General features: G+C 49.5%; 1 protein-coding gene across 1 annotated transcript in view; it reads left to right on the top strand.

Annotated features, from left to right (window-relative positions):
- The window catches only part of RBM6 (RNA binding motif protein 6), a 57,221-nt gene extending 43,139 nt beyond the window's left edge, over positions 1 to 14,082 (top strand). The window contains 17 exon segments of the mRNA XM_032699176.1: positions 1,204 to 1,272; positions 2,345 to 2,593; positions 3,093 to 3,191; positions 3,194 to 3,252; positions 3,946 to 4,043; positions 4,529 to 4,571; positions 5,153 to 5,213; positions 6,179 to 6,216; positions 6,218 to 6,271; positions 6,932 to 7,102; positions 8,004 to 8,093; positions 8,481 to 8,570; positions 9,167 to 9,439; positions 10,011 to 10,085; positions 10,642 to 10,739; positions 11,960 to 12,059; positions 13,794 to 14,082. Of these exon segments, the coding sequence (XP_032555067.1) occupies positions 1,204 to 1,272; positions 2,345 to 2,593; positions 3,093 to 3,191; positions 3,194 to 3,252; positions 3,946 to 4,043; positions 4,529 to 4,571; positions 5,153 to 5,213; positions 6,179 to 6,216; positions 6,218 to 6,271; positions 6,932 to 7,102; positions 8,004 to 8,093; positions 8,481 to 8,570; positions 9,167 to 9,439; positions 10,011 to 10,085; positions 10,642 to 10,739; positions 11,960 to 12,059; positions 13,794 to 13,919 (1,793 nt within the window). The 3' untranslated portion in view covers positions 13,920 to 14,082.
- Positions 14,083 to 16,765: the final 2,683 nt, after the last annotated feature.

Here is a 16,765-nt window from a genome sequence, read left to right as displayed (position 1 = left end):
TTTTTCTTCTGGCTTCCCCGTGGCATCCCTCTTGGTGGATCTCGTGGGAGCTTTGCTTCATTCAAACCCTTTGTGCCTGTCCACATTAAAGATGTTACATGTGGATGTGCCAGGTTCTCTGTGCTTGTGAGGCTTGGTGGAGAGGTGTCTTAGTGCACACAGCCTTTCCTTCCTGTTGCTTTGGCTTCGTTAATGGTGTGTGTCCTTCAGAACTGTGAGCCAGTACTGCAGGCCATAGGTGAGATGGCTTCCCCTCAACCCACCTTCCTTGGGAGATGCATGTTTTTAGTGTCCTTTTGAGATCTCAGATTAGGATCATAGAATCATTAAGGTTGGAAAAGTCCTCTGAGATCATCAAATCCAACCATTAAGCACTGCCAAGCCTGTTACTAAACTGTGTCTCTAAACACAACATCTACATGTTTTTTGAACACTTCCAGAGATGGTGATTCCACCACTTCCCTGGGCAGCCTGTTCCAATGCTTGACCACCCTTTTGATGAAGAAATTTTCCCTAATACACAATCTAAACCTCCCCTGGTGCAACTTGAGACCATTTTCTCTTGTCCCTTTGCTTGTTACCTGGGAGAGGAGTTTAGAGCTGAATCGAGGATTGGAATTGCTGAACTCACCTTGCTGGCTGTAAGAAATGCATGGAGGGGAGTTCTCCTTCAGGAGCTTCTCAACCTACTAGCACCCTTTTTGGAGTGGGAAGGCATGAGAGCCCAAACACGATTCCTTGAGGAACTGATTTCTCTGGGAAATACAGACACTCTGTAAGCTTTGACTCTGTATCTTTGAGAAAACTACCCCAGGCAGAAGGGCAGTACAATAACTGCTGATGCACAGCTCTCCATTTACTGAAGCACCATCCCTGTGGTTGTGCTTTCTGTGTGCTGTGGCTCCTCCGTCAGCGTTGTGAAAGCAAAATTCACACAGCTGACCCCACTGTGGGTTGTAATGAAACTGCTAAGGAGCAAGTTAAACAGAGCCTTTAAGCTGCTGTGAAGACAGATGGTGGTGCATGCTTCTTACTGACCTGCTTTTCCTCGTCGGGAAAAGGTGTAATAAGGTAGTCTCTCTAGGACGGGTGAAACAAAACAGCTCTCTAGGCATATACAGTGGTTACTGCAGCTGTGTGTGAGTTCTGGCATGCTTTGTGACTGATGGTTGTGAAATGGACTTTAATGTGCCTCTCTTTCAGGGAGCAGAGCAGGCCCAGAGTCCAGAGGAGGTGCTGAGGGAGAGGACCCATCGGCTGAGCAAGAATTCAGTAAGAGAATTGCCCTCCCCATCTCCGGGGTCGTGCTCATGCCTGTGTGATTTGCATGGGCAGTTTTTGCAGCTGCAGGTGCAAAACTGGTGTCATATGCAAATTTTACTTGAGGTTCTGTAGCCAAAACTCTGCACGCTACAAACTGCAGACAAATGAGTACAGGCCTGTCCAAGGTGAGCTGTGCTGGCAGCCAAGTGAGGCAGTGTTGCAGCTTTCCCAACAGTTGTATGCAAAATCACTGTGTGTTCTGCCATGCTGCCCACTGCCTGAGCAGAATGAGGGCAGGGAGATGCTCTGGGGGGACACTGAAGAGGGAAGCTTCACTGTGCCAACTCCTGCACACTCTTCAGCAGCAGGTGCAGGGCTGGTGATGTTTGACTTTGCAGCCCCACAGCTTTGGCTTCCCTTTCCAGCAGTGTTAGAAGCTCAGGTCAGGATCTCTTTTGCAGTGAAGCCAGGTGGTTCAGAGGCCTTCAAGCACAGAAGCTTGATGGAATTTATCTTCTCTGTGTTGCATAGGTAGACAGGAGGACAGGGTGTTTTCATGTTATATCTGTGGTCAGTAGGCACCAGATAAAATCCATGATTATATTATGATGTGTTTCACTCCATAGTCAAGGGGGCCTGAACCCTGTTTTCCACCCAGAGACAGGGTGACAGTTACTAGTTGATATTGCTCAGCTGTGAGTGTTCAAGAATGCATAATGCAGAGTAAGGATATCATGGCCATATAGGTTGTGCTGGACATGGGAGGAATGTGTCCAAATCCATCCCTGATTCATGTTTGTCCAACCAAGAACCAGTCCTAAAAGGAGGCCAAAAAGCATCTTGTCTCTGACAGGAAAGGTCTGGTAAAGGAGCCCAACATGAGACAAGTCAGTGGAAGGATGAGCAGTACCTAACTTGTCCTGTACACACCTTGTGTCTGCAGAGTGTTAAGGCGTAGGATATGCAAAGGCAGAACTGGTTGACCTTTTGTAAGGAACACTGCTGCATGGGCCAGGAAAGTGAAGAAGAAAATACCTGCTGAAACACTGTGTGAAAACATTTCATTCCTCCTCTCTAATAGCAGAGACAAAGCTTGAAACACCTGAGCAAGAATTGTCAGGTCAGCCAGGATCTCCAAAGCAGCCTCTGCAGCCCTCAGTTCCTGCTCCACAGGAGGAGTGTCAGCCTCAGGAACAGGAGCCAAGGAAGAGAGATGAAGGGAGAGAGCGGCGACCCTCACAGGAGAAGAGAAGGGACATGGACCGGCACCAGGAGTCTTCTCAGAGGGAAGGGGAGGAAGCCACACCACCGGATGGTGGAGGAAGCAGAAGTGAGTGGCATAAAGCCCAAATTTGGATTCCTCTTGCTTGCACTCCATCTGCAGAAAGGGCAGCATTTCACTAAAACCTCTAGAGGCTGTTTCTGTGCTGTGCAAATCCATGGCATCAAGTAATAGTGGGCTGTCCAGCTCCAAAGGTGCTGACAAATTGCCTTTAGGAAGATTAATTCAGGTTGAGGTGGCTTCAGGATGATGCAGTTAACTTAGCACTTCAAAACAGTTTCAAAAGTCTTTTGGCCAGGGCTTACCCTGAGCTCTGAGGAGGGGCTATTTTCTGCTCTGTTTCTGGGAAGGAAAGGTCAGCTATGGAGGTGGAACTCTGAGCTCTTGCAAAGTGGAGAGAAAAAAAGCGATGGCTTCCAGACTCGACTGCGAGAAGCCGTGCTGTTGCTTTGAGTGGGTTTAGTCACAACACACTTAGTTCTAAATTATATTTTTTTCCCTATTTTTTTTTTTCTTTCCGGGCCACCTCCCTCAATGTGCCTCTCAGCAATCATGCTGAAGCGCATCACCCGATTCACCCCCCCTGAGGTGATCGTGGGGCTCCTGGCGCCCTACGTGCGGCTCTCCACGTCCAGCGTGCGCATCATGAGAACAAGGCTGGACGGATGGGGCAGACCTACGGCTTCATCGAACTGGAGTCTCATGCTGTAAGTAGCTTCTGGCTTTCACGTGCTCCCCCTGTTGGCATCTGAATCTGTAGAAGTAGAGAAGCACAGGAATACAAGAAATCGCGGTGCTTGTGGGGTAGCTGTCCTGGAGTGAGTCCTCTTCTGCTTGTCTGGCCAGGTGCAGCTGTTGCTCTCTGCTTTAGGAGTCAAAGACTATCTGTTGTCACAAGCTGTGACACTGTGTTTCTTGCCTCAGTGCATTTTTCATAGACCTCCTAAACTTGAACACCTCTTACAGAGATATTTTGTTTGCAGGGAACTTGACTTCAACAGTTTCTGTTTGCAGAAGGCAAGAATCTCAATAAACATGCAGTCCCATGTTGGAGGGATCATATATTCTGGTTTTGATTGGCTCCCAGACTCCATAGCAATGCTTTGGCATTGTTCCAGAGGGTGTTCACCAAAACTCCTTGGAACAACAGCTGCCAAAGCAGCCCTAGGAGAATGCAGTCCCTAGCTGGCTGCTGAAAGTGGTCATAGGACAAGCAGAGAACCTCACAACTCATTTATCCCTTTTATTGTATCCTAAATACCCTTCACTGACATTTAGGCTAATATTTAGTGTTGTGTTTCTTGTCTTCTAAGCACAAAGCATTCCTTTCAGGCAGGCTGGATTTGGAAAATGGGCTGATTTCCTTCTCATGGAAGTGACATTCTCCTTTCCTTTTACAGGAGGCGCTGAGGTTGCTGAAGATACTGCAGAACCTTGATCCCCCCATCTGCATTGATGGGCGTACGCTGGAAGTGAATCTTGCTACAGGGAGAAGAAGGTATAGGACAGATGAGGCAGTGGGACTGTCCTTGTATGATGTGCTGCAAGGCTAGAACTATGTTGTCAGACCAGGTGCTTAAAGTTTGGCACAGGAATTAGCACAGATGTTCCTACACCCTAAAAATATGTTGGAGAAATGAAGACATTGGAGCTTGAAGAAGCTTCAGTGATTGAGCAGTATGGGATTAGTGATCATACTGCATATTGCTGTTGTCAAGCCATCAAATCCCATTGTCAAGGAATTAATGTGTTCAGCTTTTTAAAAAGCATTTGGAGAGATTCATCTTTGTGGATACAGCAGAGTGGGGTCATAACTGTTGTGGAGACAGTGATCTGCCAAATCTGTCTCCTGGGATGGCCTCAATCCAACATGTGGCCAGCAAAGATGGTCTTTCTGCCTTTATTTGTCCTGCTGTCATTTTGAGTATACTGAGATTATTGTGAAGCCAAATTGACATTAACCTGCAACCTTTATCTCAACAGGAATGACTATGGGGAGCACGGTGACAATTCCTACTATGGCCCGGTAGGTCTGCACAGCGTCCTCGTGGGTCACTGGAAGGTGGGGAACACTTGGGGAGACAGGCCAGGCTGGGTTGGGCTTTTTCCCTCTGGGCTGCTGAAAGTTCAGCAGGTTTGATGGGATGATAATGCTCATATGTGCTCTCCCTGCTGCTTTGCCCCTCACGCTGTGTGCATCACGTGCGTGGAAGTGAAACCGGAGTGCAGGTGCTGCTGCAGGGAGTTCGGGCTGGGTTACCCGATACCAGCTTTACAGAGTGATTCAATTGATGACTGGTCTCAGCTCCCGGAGGGAATGTCTCTTCTTTAGTGCTCATTACTAGACTACAGGGCTCTTCCCATACTGAATGGGCCAGGAGGCTTCCATATGGATTGCTGTGAGCACCTCTCATGGAGGGCTGCAGAGATCTCGTGCTTTGCAACACTGTCCATTGCTCTGCAGATGAAAAGCTGTGTCTGCTTGTGCTCTTTTTAGGGTAGCTAAGTGAGCCATTCTGCTGAACTTTGGGCCTGTGAGAGGGAGGAGAAGCAATATGATGTTTGTCAAAGAGTCTCTTATCTGTTTGTGTTGTTCACTTACTCCAGGGCAGAAGGGGCATGAGGGACAGGAGGGGTGGCGAATCACAGCGACGCACCAGAGCACAGTGTAAGTTAAACTCTGCTTCACTCCTACTGTGGAGACTTTTCTTCCTTAAAAGGGCACTGACATGTAGAAATCAGCCCAAAAATATTTTTAAAGGCTAAGAGTAGGTTTGTTTGCTACACCCACTTCTGAGTTCCTTTGCCAACTTTGTTTAGTCACATTTTCCTATCTGATGATGTGTTTCTCTCTACTCTCACTGTGCGAAACTACATGCAGATAAAGGAAACTTGCTGCCTGTTTTTCCTTGTTGTGGAAAACTGATGGGATAAAATCAGCCTGGCAGTTACTAGCAGAGACGGAAGAAAATACACTTGATGTAACAGTGCCAGTAGCTGAAGAGCACTCCTGATTGTTTAGGAACTATTTGTAGCGTTGCTGAGCTCTGTCCAAGAACACTTGGGAAATGAAGAGCATTCCTGACATTGTGGGCCTACTACCCTTAAGGCCTTTGGCTTTTCCTGTTGAAACAGTTCACTCCCCTTTCTTCTCGGGAGCTTTCATGCACCCACGGGGTGGAAAGGATGTGGGGAGTGTCATCACTTTAAACAGGAGACTGTTTGAGAGAGGACAGCTCGCTCTTGTTCACAGGGGTGGGGTGGATACAGAGCCTGGTACTCAATTACCCCATTCTTAGGGAAATTACTGAATTTCGTGTCTTTGTCCAGCCAAGTGTTGTGGTCTGGCAATCTCAGCACAGCCCCTGTAAATCTGCTTTGATGTGGACAGTTTTTGCCAGAGTCCTAAACCAGAAGAATTGTGAAAACTTATTACCTTCTTACTCTTTAAAGAAAAGAAGATGTAGGTCGAGTGATGTGAAGATACTCATAGCTCTCTTGCCAGGAGGGAAAATCCCTTCTTTCCAACCCTTGATCCTTTCGCCAGTGTAATATTTGCTCATGCTTTTGTCTTTGTAAAAGGCAGTTCTGTCCTTGGAGGACTGCTGCTAACTGTTGTCTCTCTCTCTCCAGCACCATCAGATGTGTCCACATACATTTATGATCCTGAAAACCGGGAATTACTACGATCCCATAGCTGGGACATACTATGACCCCAGGACTCAGGTGAGTGCGTGGGAAGAAAGCTGTACATGCAATATGTTCTTACAAACAGCCCTTCTCTGGAGAGATTTTGCATCTAGATCCTGAAAACAGGGCAGTATAGAGGCAGCTTTGTTTCTTTCACTCCGTCCTTGACCTGTGTGAAAGGGAAAAATATCATTGCAAAATATCACCTTAATGAGAGGCTAGGAACCCATTAGCTGTGTGTTGAAGCAGCTGTAGCCATCTCTTTGACCTCTGAAGCCCTGCCTTTGGGAGGTTTTTTGGTCTGCTCTTCCTGAGTAGACTTATAAGCAGAGCATCATTGCTAAATTTTACTGAAGATGTGTGACTGTAATAAAAGATGGACAGCACAGCTCTGTTTTCATCTGTAGTCTCTGCTTCTCTACCCCAGCCAACACTAGTTATGAGGATGCCAAAAAAGAGCCATCAGCAGAGGTTCTCTGGAACTATCATCTTGTTTTCATGATCCAAGAGATGTCTGTGTTGTGGGCAAGCAGGGCAGTGCTCTGATGACCTGTCTTGGGCCCCAGCAAAGTTCTGAAGCCTTTTCCCTCTGCAGTCCCTTCTTACTGTGCTGGTCTCCCCAGCCCAGTAAGGACAAGAAGCCCAGTAAGAAGTTTGTAGGGTTTTGGCTAAGTCTGCTCCAAATATCTCTTTCAGAGGGAAGTCACGATAGACCGAGAATCCTGCTCATCCCGAGAATCCTGCTCATCCCCGACAGAGAGCAGGAGGCGGCGGCACGGGACCCAAGAACGGACAAATGAAAGGAAGGAACCACACAGCAGGGACACCAGGGATAAAAAGGACAAAGGGAAAAGTACTTCTGCTAAGGTAAATCCCTCCAAGCATCAGAGTGATCAGGACGCTGAAGTAGGAGAGGTTAGAAAATAGAGATTAATCAGAGGATTCAAAAAGGGAGGGACAGTGAGAGAAGACAATGAAATCCATGGAATCAGTAGCTGGCCAGGAATGTGGTTGTTGTCCAGCCAGGTGGGAGTAAGTTCCTGAAATTTTTCTCTTGTGACATTAAATCCAGGGCTTCTCATCCCTTCCTTATCGTAAAGGATTGAGACACATCCAGTTAACCAAGACACGCGTTTCCTTCACATTGCTGAAAGCACCCAGCTATTGTAACAGGAACTACAAAAACTAACAGAGACATTTAAACATACCAAGTCAGATGATAACAGAGACTCAGCTCTCCCCTAACTGCTGTTCCTACCCCCCAGTCCTAGGGCAGTGCTGCTCCCAGTGAGCAAACACTATCTCCCCAGTGTGAAGAGCTGCTGGTTGAGAGTAACTGCCCAAAGTGATGTTTTAGCACAGCCCAGGGCTGTGGAACTCACAGTGCCTCAGGAGTGCCAGGAGAGTTGGTAGAAGTGATTTACCACAAATGCAGAAACTTTATGTTCCTCCTTACCTCTTGGTCTGGATGTGCTCTGACATGACTAGTCCCAGGCAGCTGTGACCCGAGGGGTGCAATTGTCCCTGAGACTGGTACCAAGCCAGCCAAGAAGTCTCATCTAGTATGGAGGCTTTCAGGGTCACTGACCTAGGAGAAACATGATCCTGTCTGAATGGAAGGTAAAAGCATCTCCAGTAGAAATCCTTCCATCATTTTTCCCAGCTGCCTGTTTCTGTGTGGATGCTCGGAAGTGGCTTCCTGGCTGCACTGTGCACTCTTTGACCCCTGTGCTGCTGTTGGCCTAATACCCAGTCTTGGGTTTTTCAGAATGAGCCTGGAGAGGAGAGGTTCTTTGCAGAAGACGTCTTCAAAAAGCCATTGCCTCCCTCTGTGAAGAAGGACGAGAGCTCAGGCCTGGTAAGATGTTGCATGGCACTTGTCTTCCTGGTCAAGTATGAATAGCTGGTGAACTGCTAAGCTGGAGCCTGTCCAGGGCTTCTGTCCAGTTCTCTGTAAAGTGTGTAAATGTGAGGCTTCATCCCAGCCTGCTCTTTGTGCTGCTGAGCACACAGGTGAGCATCACAGGCTCATCCTGTTGCAGGGCTGGGTGTCTGCAGTCTCTGGTGTTCTCTGGGTGTAGCTTCAGGAGAGCTATGGATTCCCCAGAATGGGAATGTCTCCCACCAAAACCACCACCTCGTTTCTGCCAATCGCCTGGTGTCTTTGGAGGCCTGTTTGAGTGAGTGTTTAGCTATTGTGCACTGAGTCCATGGTGGTCTCAACACCTGATCTTGACTGTTTCAGACTGAGACTGGAGAGGAGAAGTTCTCTGCAGAAGATGTCTTTAAAAAACCTTTACCTCCTTCTGTGAAAAAGGAAGAGAGTGCAGCCCCGGTAAGTGGCTCCAGAGGATTGTGTTTTGCCTTGTTTGAGCCTAGGCACAGGACTAGTGAAGCTCACCACAGCCTGGTTGTGACCCTGAGTGACAGCACTGGGGATGGAATGGTGAAGGCAGTTTGTTTTATAGCTCTGCCCCTGTTTGTGGTCTTCTAGCATGGGGAAATTTGATACCTGCATTTAAGCAGAGTCTCTTCACTCAACCAGTCCTCAAGCAGAAAACTCTTCCAGCCACCTCTGGGCTGAGGAAAGGCAAACCTCACTGATGTCCATTGCTGGAGGAAGTGACTGACAGCAGCTCCCTGGCAAACAGCCACTGCCTCAGTCGGCTTCTTATGCTCAGGTGTGTGGCAGGTTGGGAAAGCCTGGCACCAAAGCATGGCCTAACTAGAGAACAGAAGGCCTTCCACCCTGTGGTGTGAATGGAAAGCCAGCCAGCTTCTCTGCATTCCCTACCTGCCTTGCTGGGAAGCTGCTCTCTCCCTCCTGGGCTGGAACAGAGACAGCAGTCACGGGGAGGTCGACTGGGGAGGGAAAGCCCCACGTGGCCGGGCAGGCTACAAACTGTCACACTTTTCTGCCACTTCCCTCAGCCCAAGGTGGTGAACCCTCTGATAGGACTTCTGGGAGAGTATGGAGGAGACAGTGACAATGAAGAGGAGGAGGAGGAGGAGGAGCAGTCCCAGGCTCAGTGGCTGCCACCTCCCCCCCACCCACCAGCACAGCGCGAGGAGCAGCCACGGAAGGCCAAGGCCAGCGACGACAAGCTCACCGACTGGAACAAGCTGGCCTGCCTGCTGTGCAGGAGGCAGTTTCCCAACAAGGAAATGCTCATCAAGCACCAGCAGCTTTCCAACCTGCACAAGGTATGGGGGAGCAGTGGGTGGGGGTGTGCTGCGAGCTGCTTTTGCCTTGATGGCTTCGTGATCTGCAGGAAAAATGCAGCGGTTGGGTGGGAAGAGCTGTGCTGAATTAGGCACAGTAACAGGCAAAGTTCCCCTGAAGCTCTGTTCAAAGCATTGTGTGAGCTGCTTGTTCCTGCCACGGGAGTGCTGTAACATCAAGGTGTGACTTTGTAAGCTGTGGTGAGATAGCTGAGGCTTGGGGAGAGTGGGGTGCTGGCACACACAAGTGTGAGAGAAGTAAGAACTTGGCACTTTCCTCCCCATGTTCTGGGCTGCTTTTGAGCTCTTGCTTCTAGGAGGGCCAAACTGCACACTGGTTAAAATAGGACTGGTTGCCTTCCTATCTGCAGGAGGAAGCGCTCCAGGCCTCTGTGGGGGATCAGATAGTCTGGGCTGCAAGAGAGCCTGCTGTGCCTGGTGTAGTGCAAGTGCAAGAACATGCTGCTTTACCTGTGCTCATTACGGGTGGAGCAGATGACTCAGACAGCTTGTGTTCTCTGCTTGACACTGGCTTCTGTTTTCCTCCTTCCAGCAAAACCTAGAGATTCATATGAAGATCAAACGATCCGAGCAGGAACTGGCGTATTTGGAGAAGAGAGAGCGTGAGGTGGGTCTGCTGTGATGGGCAGACTGCTGCTTGTGCTTTTGCACTGGGTGGATGGTGGTTCCAGGCAGACCCTCCACTTACACACCCATATCTGCAGCCTCCAATGAGTGAATTGTGGGCTCACTCTGCACTGGGACCTGTTGGAAGTGCTGTGGCTTCTAAGAGCTTGTCTCCCTTCTCCCAGAAGGGTCTCAGTGTGGTTCTGCAAACCAGGGCTCTGGGCTAAATGGGTCCCAAATTTCTATCTGAACTGATGTGGAGTATGGGCTGCTGCTGCCTGGCCAGGGATGGGAGAGCTGTACTTGTCCAGTGTTTGGAATGTCACAGAGCTGCTCCTGGTGCCATAGTTGGAAGGCTGCAACCACAGGTCTGAGTCAGCCCAACAGGTGCCATCAGGACAGAGCAAGTGGATTGTGGGATGTGATGCATTCAGTGTTTGTGGGTCCCCAGGACAACCTTCCAGCCAGCTGAGGATGAGCTCTGGCTGCAGAGCTTTCTTCTGCAGTGTTGAATCTTTCATAGGTCCTGTACTTACTTTGTTTTTTCTCTTATGAAGGGGAGACATAAAGACAAAGGAAATGATCGGAGAGAGAAATTCCAGCAGCTGGATTCACCAGAGAGGAAACGACTCAGATATGACCGGGATTCAGAGAGGTAATGGCTGCTCTTGGTTAGATCTCTCTGGGGATGCTGATGCTGGGATGGGGTGTGTGCTGCTGGCAAGGCCAGTGGGGTAGGTCTGCAAATTAACAGTCAGTCAGACTGTCAGACAGAATTCCCCAAACTGTGAGCCTGTTGTGCTGCAGGACATCTCAGAGAGGGCAGGAGGAGGGCATTGATGGAAATGAGGGTTTAGGGAAAAGCTGTCTGGTGCTGGAGGGGTGAGATGGGGGCCTGAGTGTGCCTGGCCAGGCATAGAGAGCAGAATGCAGCCTGTTCCCATCCACCTCGTCCTTAAGGCACTTGCTGTCCTCCTGTCCTGGCATCTAGCCATCGAAAGAAAGAGCAAAGCTGTGTTTCATCTGTTCACTGACTCAGAGGAACGCTGGGAGCTGTTTCCATCTCATTCAGAGTAGGTGGAGGAAGAAAGTGCGTGCTGTGCGGAGCTCGCGACAGACCTGCCTGCTGCGAGCTCGCGTGTTCCAGTGGGCTGAGGAAGGGCCAGGCATGTGTTGAAGACAACACTGGTTATGTGCCTGTTCCCTTCTAGTGCAGCACCTCAGAAAGAGACCTTTCCTCTGTGTCTTGCAGTTTAAAAATCCACATTTTCTCTTCCCTGTTTTCCTGGAATAGCTTTGGATAAACTAAAGCAGTTTGTGTGCGGTGTCATCAGCAGCCAGAAAGTAGAACTTGTCTGAAGGAAGCTATTTTTATGCTGAGAGGTCTTCAGAACTGTGGGTTTTGGTTAGTGGCTTTGGATGAGTAATGACCAGGTGGGAGAAAGGGTGTCTGAGTTAACACTGCATCTGTTGAACTCCATGACCACAGCACTGGGAGAAAAGAAAGATCTAACAGAGCAACAGGAATCAGACTTCACTTTCTTGCTATTGCTAAAATTCTAATTAAGGAATACAAGCACAGAACGCTCCTGGCTGGCTTGTACTGTAAATATTTTGGAACTTGAGCTCATTTCCTGTGCCCTGGTGTATTTCCCCCTGAGGTGGGACAAGAAATTTTGCAGCCAAAGGTGTGTGAGCCCTGCACATAGAATCCACTGTGGTGCTTTCCTTAGGTGGTGTGCTTCTGGCAAGAAACTTGGATATCCCTCACGAGAGGTTGGAATGTCAGTGAAGGTTCTATTAGTAGAGCTGAAAATCCCTGGCATGTGTTTGAAGCATTGGAAGATTGGACAATCAATTCTATCTCTTTTGCAGTGACTTTGACAGTAACAACAAAGGGAACCGAATGGTGCAGTCTCCAGGGTGGAAGAAGGGCTTCGGCCACAACCAGCAGGGCACAGCATCACCAATGGAGGTGAGTCTTCCCTTCCTTTCGAACCACACCACTGTCTTGCAGCCCATAATGTCTCCCATAACAGCTGGAGGGAGTTCCCAGCCAGAGCAAGAGGCAGTCTGCAGGTCTAGGCACCCACTTGATGGAATAATATGTGTGCACTGATGAACTTTGCAGGCTGGGAGGGGCTGCAAGTATGTTGGCTGCAGAATGAGGTTAGAATTTATATGGATCTGGAGGTGCTGGAAATAAAACAACAGTAGATCAGGAAGGATGTGAGCATCTGATTAGTACCTGCCCAAAGCCAGGCTGGGGGTTGAGCAGGTCACCAGCTCAGTGCTCTGCAGCCACATGATCTGGGGGAAAAGGTGAACCTCCACCCAGGAGGTGTGAGTGTAGCCAAAGCCACGGGGCATGTCCTGCTCTTTGTCTGCTCTGCTTAGCACTTGTGAGGCTCTCACTGCCATTGCAGACTCTGGACAGTGGAAGGTGATGCCAGGGTACCTCACCTGAGGAGCAGAGTCCCATCGGCAAAGGGTATCAAAGGGTATCAGGGTCTACCCGACCCTGCCTTACCATGACAGGCTGGTCTCTCAGGGGACCTTAATTTGCTTCAGAGGGCTTATCTGAGAAGCGGCCTGGGGCAGGGGCTGCTCTCCCCTGCCCAGGGACACAGGAGCAGGATGGTGCTGTGATGGCAGGTTCATGGCTCACCAGGCTGCCGCGGTGTCTGTGCTTCACCGAGGGGCAACCTGGAGCACGGCTCGTGGTGTGACTTTCAGCTTGCAGTCGAGTATATCATTAAAGCAAATATTTGAGGCTTTGTGACGCGTGTTTGCTTGAGCCCACACACACGAGGCAAGAGTCCCTCTTCAGTGCAGACAGCAGGAACCAGCCCCAGCTGCTGCTAAATCCTCGTGGTGAGGTTTCTGTGCCCATAAAATGGGCTTTGTCACAGAGCCAGCTCCAGCGACGCGCTCTGGGAGGTCTGACCTCCGATCAGGGCTCCCTGTCTGGGTGGGGAGCTGGTGGCAAAGCACAGCCCCTCCTAGAGTTCTTAGAAAGGCCTCCCAGAAGAGCCCTAGAGATGTGCTTTCCTTTCACTTGCAAGTCACGTGGGACAAAGCCATGTGCCCACTTCAGCCCCCCAGGACTTTGATCTCTTGGTCTTATTGGTGAGATCTCTGGTATTCAGGTAAGTTGGACTTGAGAGAAACTTCCAGCCCCAGGCCTGCTCTCCTGGGCCAACTCCAGACAGATATTGCTGAATAATGCAGGCACTGGCTGCAAAAGCCGGTCCTTAAACGCTGGTTGAAATTCCAAGCGAGGTACCAGTGCCCATGGGAGCTCTGTTAGAGAGAACAGCTGAGCTTGTGCCAATGCAGGCTAGCAGCAAACAGCTCCCCAAGAGCCCAGCTCTCGCTGGCACTTTCCTTTGCTCGGTTTCCATCCTGGCTGGCACGCGGCTGCCTGGGCTGCCGGCACTGCCTGCTTGGCTGCCACCCCGCCGTATGCTCCTGTTGTTCCCCACAGCCCATCCCCGGGGTTTGATTCTCAACGGGCATTTGCTGGCTGCGGCTGCTTTTGTTGCCCACAAAGGGCCTGTAGTTCCTCCCAAGCAGCTTTTGGAGGAACACAGGGCACTTGCTCTTCCTCCACCCACGGATCCACATGGGAGCAGTCAGCGGTCCTTGAAGCAGCCCAAGGGAAGCTTTTTCTTTATGGGAGGAGAAATCACTGTGTAACTGTTTGCAGGCAGAAAATCGGAGGAAGGGCCCTGGCCTGGGGGCCCCAGGGAAGCCCCCCAAGAGGCAGTCGAACGAGACCTACCGCGACGCCGTGCGGAGGGTCATGTTTGCCCGCTACAAGGAACTGGAGTGAACAGTGGAGGAACCCCAAGCCAGTCTCTCTCCATCTTCGTCTCTTTCTCTCTGTGTCATGTTCTTTTTGAAGGTTTGGTCTTTTTTTTTTGTTTGTTTGTTTGTTTTTTTGAATTGTTACAGGTTTTGCTGCTAGAATTTTTTTAATAAAACTGAAAATTTGTCAGTGCTTGTCTTGTGGCTGAAACTATATGTTTTAGAAGCATGTAATGCTTTGGAGGATTCCCACTGTGTTTTACTCTCTGCTGATGAGGTCCTTGGGAGCTGAAGCCATGTCAGTGAAGGTTTGGCAGCTTGAAGGCCCTGCCAGCAGTGCCACTGTCCTGCAGTGTGTTCCATGTCATCTCAGGGGCAGGTGCTCCTGGTACCGTGTACTCCTGGGTCAGGATGGGAGCTTGGGAGGAGGGGATGGCCCCATAGCCTGAGAGGAATTTAGGAGCAGGAGTGACCTGTGTGGGATTCATCCTAGCTGCTAGTGAGGTCAACAGGGTTCAATTAATAGCAAGATCTGAAAGGTTAAGAGTGATCTCACTAATGCTGGATGTCACTAATGTCTGGGCTTCCCAGCCAGAGCAGAGCATTCCACATGGGGCAGGCTGGATCTGGTGGCAGGGGTATTGGGTGCCCTCATGGGGACATATTCATGCTGGCCCATGGTGGCAGGGGCTGTGTTCAACAGGGGAAAAGCTGAGCAAGTGCTACTGGCACATCCTGGCACAGTCAGCAGGAACATGTAATGGTGGGGCCAAAGCACAGTTGAAAGTGTGTGTGTGTGAGCACAGCAGGGACCATGGCTGACAAGGCTGAGTGTGGCCTGTAGGGATAAGGATGATGCTGATGGCAGTGGCTGGTGGGAGCAGAGCCTGTGCCTGGCGAGCAGGGGGTAGTGCTGGTGCTTCCCTCTGCCTTTCTGCTCACCTGGCAGAGAGGCAAGGCCTGACACTACTTCCAAATACCCCAAAGGAGGGAAAGTAGATGTGGAAGCTGAAAGCAGCAGGATTTGGAGGTGAAGAGCCACCTGCAAGAGCTGACAACTTCCAAAGGCAGCAGAAGACCTCTCCAAGCTGCATTTCCTTGTCTCTGGCACAGGCAGTGCCACAGCAGTGTGGAGGACTCGCTCATGGCACTGTGGCCCAGGGATGGTGGAGGTGGGCATGACATTGTGCTGGTGAGTACATGTGTGAGGGTCTTCAGTCTTCCTGGGAGCCCCAGGCATGCAAGGAAAGGATGGGGAAGGTGATGGGCTTCTAGGGATGAACTCCCAAACAGGGAGCAGTGGTGGTGGCACCAGGTTAGACATAACAAGCTTGTGCTCTCAAGTCTGGAAATTATCTGTGCACAAAGGGGGAAGAAGTATGACTGTGATGGGACATCATTTTCAGTGGCACATGAGGGAAGAGGGGAATCTGGGAGCAGATTAGTGTCTGCTGCACAGGCTGTCTGCACCTGGGTGGGCCAGGCACCTGTGTGTGCCAAAAATGAGCACCCACAGAACATCATTCCCGACAACCAGAAGGAGCCTTTGCAACCATCAAATGCAGGAACCCGTTCTGATTTTATTAATTTGGTAAGTGGGTACATGCATCTTGGTGAAAGCCTGTTAATGACTGATGATGTGTAATTAATTAGAAGATAATAAACCAGATAAATGTAAGAGCAGCTTCCCTTAGACAGATGGACCTCACTAAATAATGCACGTTCCTTGGCTTAGCCATACACTCACTTGCTTCTAGTTTGTGATGTGCATGTGTGAAAGGAGAGGCAGCACAGCACTTTCCTGGCAGGCCCATTGCCAGGGCTCAAGTCAGGAACAGAAGAGGAGCAGGAACAGACTGCTGTGAAAAGAGGAGGAAAAAAAAATTACAAATAACTAATTGCAGGATGTATCTGTCGCCAATCAAGAGAAATCCTTTTTCTGTCCATGGAGGTAGATCTACCTCCTGTTACTTATATTAATCATAGAAATACTTGTGTTGCCTTCTATTATTTTGAGGTTCGTAGTAAATGTTTATGGGAAATCAGGAATACTGCTTGTGTCTTAGGATGTCAGAACACCACAGTGTTACTCCCAGAACTGTGGGATTTCTGGGGATGTGCTGTGTGTGTCTTGGGAACACCACTCACTTGGGCTGTAGGGAGCATCCCTGTGCCAGCCCATGGAAAATCGAGGTATTCCCTGGATTGATTTAATTCCTCCGAATTCCTCTTCCCTAATGTAACCCAGTGTGAGCTCCTGTGTATTCCCTTGAAGATGTGTGTGTATGTACTGTATGTACATATCTACCTAGGCATGGCATCCATGCACGTGGATATCCAGGATTAGGGAGTGTGGAGCAGCCCTCTGCTGGGGCTGGGATGAGGTGACTGGCACGAGGTTATTAATGAGCTGGAGCAGATAAATAGAGTGAGAAACTAAAAGCATTAAAAAGAAGCACCAACCCAGAAAATGTCATATTCTCTTGGGAAAACAGCAGCGTAGGTGGTGATGCAGAAACCCTGACCATTTATCTTTGGTGCAGTGGTTTTGGTGTCTTTAATACTTTTTAGTCACCCAAAGCCACAGCTAAACTGCAACCACCTTTATATCTTATAACTATTTTGCTTTTATTTCAGCGATTATTCACCACTGTGCTAGTGCTGTGGCTGTGTTCAGCACGTGTCCTTGTGTGCCATCCTGTGGTGAGGGGTATGGCCCAGGTTACAATTTATTTTTATTTTTGGGAGGTCCTGATAAGAAAATTGGAACAGCTCACAGTGTAAGTCCTGTGTTGTAGCAGTTGATTTCCTGGAGATGTTACACACAGGAGGAGGACTGGGGTGATCCATAACCAACACTAAGGCTGGTCT

This window comes from Chiroxiphia lanceolata, chromosome 11, assembly GCF_009829145.1.
Source record: "Chiroxiphia lanceolata isolate bChiLan1 chromosome 11, bChiLan1.pri, whole genome shotgun sequence".
Classification (NCBI taxonomy): Eukaryota; Metazoa; Chordata; class Aves; order Passeriformes; family Pipridae; genus Chiroxiphia; species Chiroxiphia lanceolata.
This window is presented reverse-complemented; position numbering and strand designations above follow the sequence as displayed.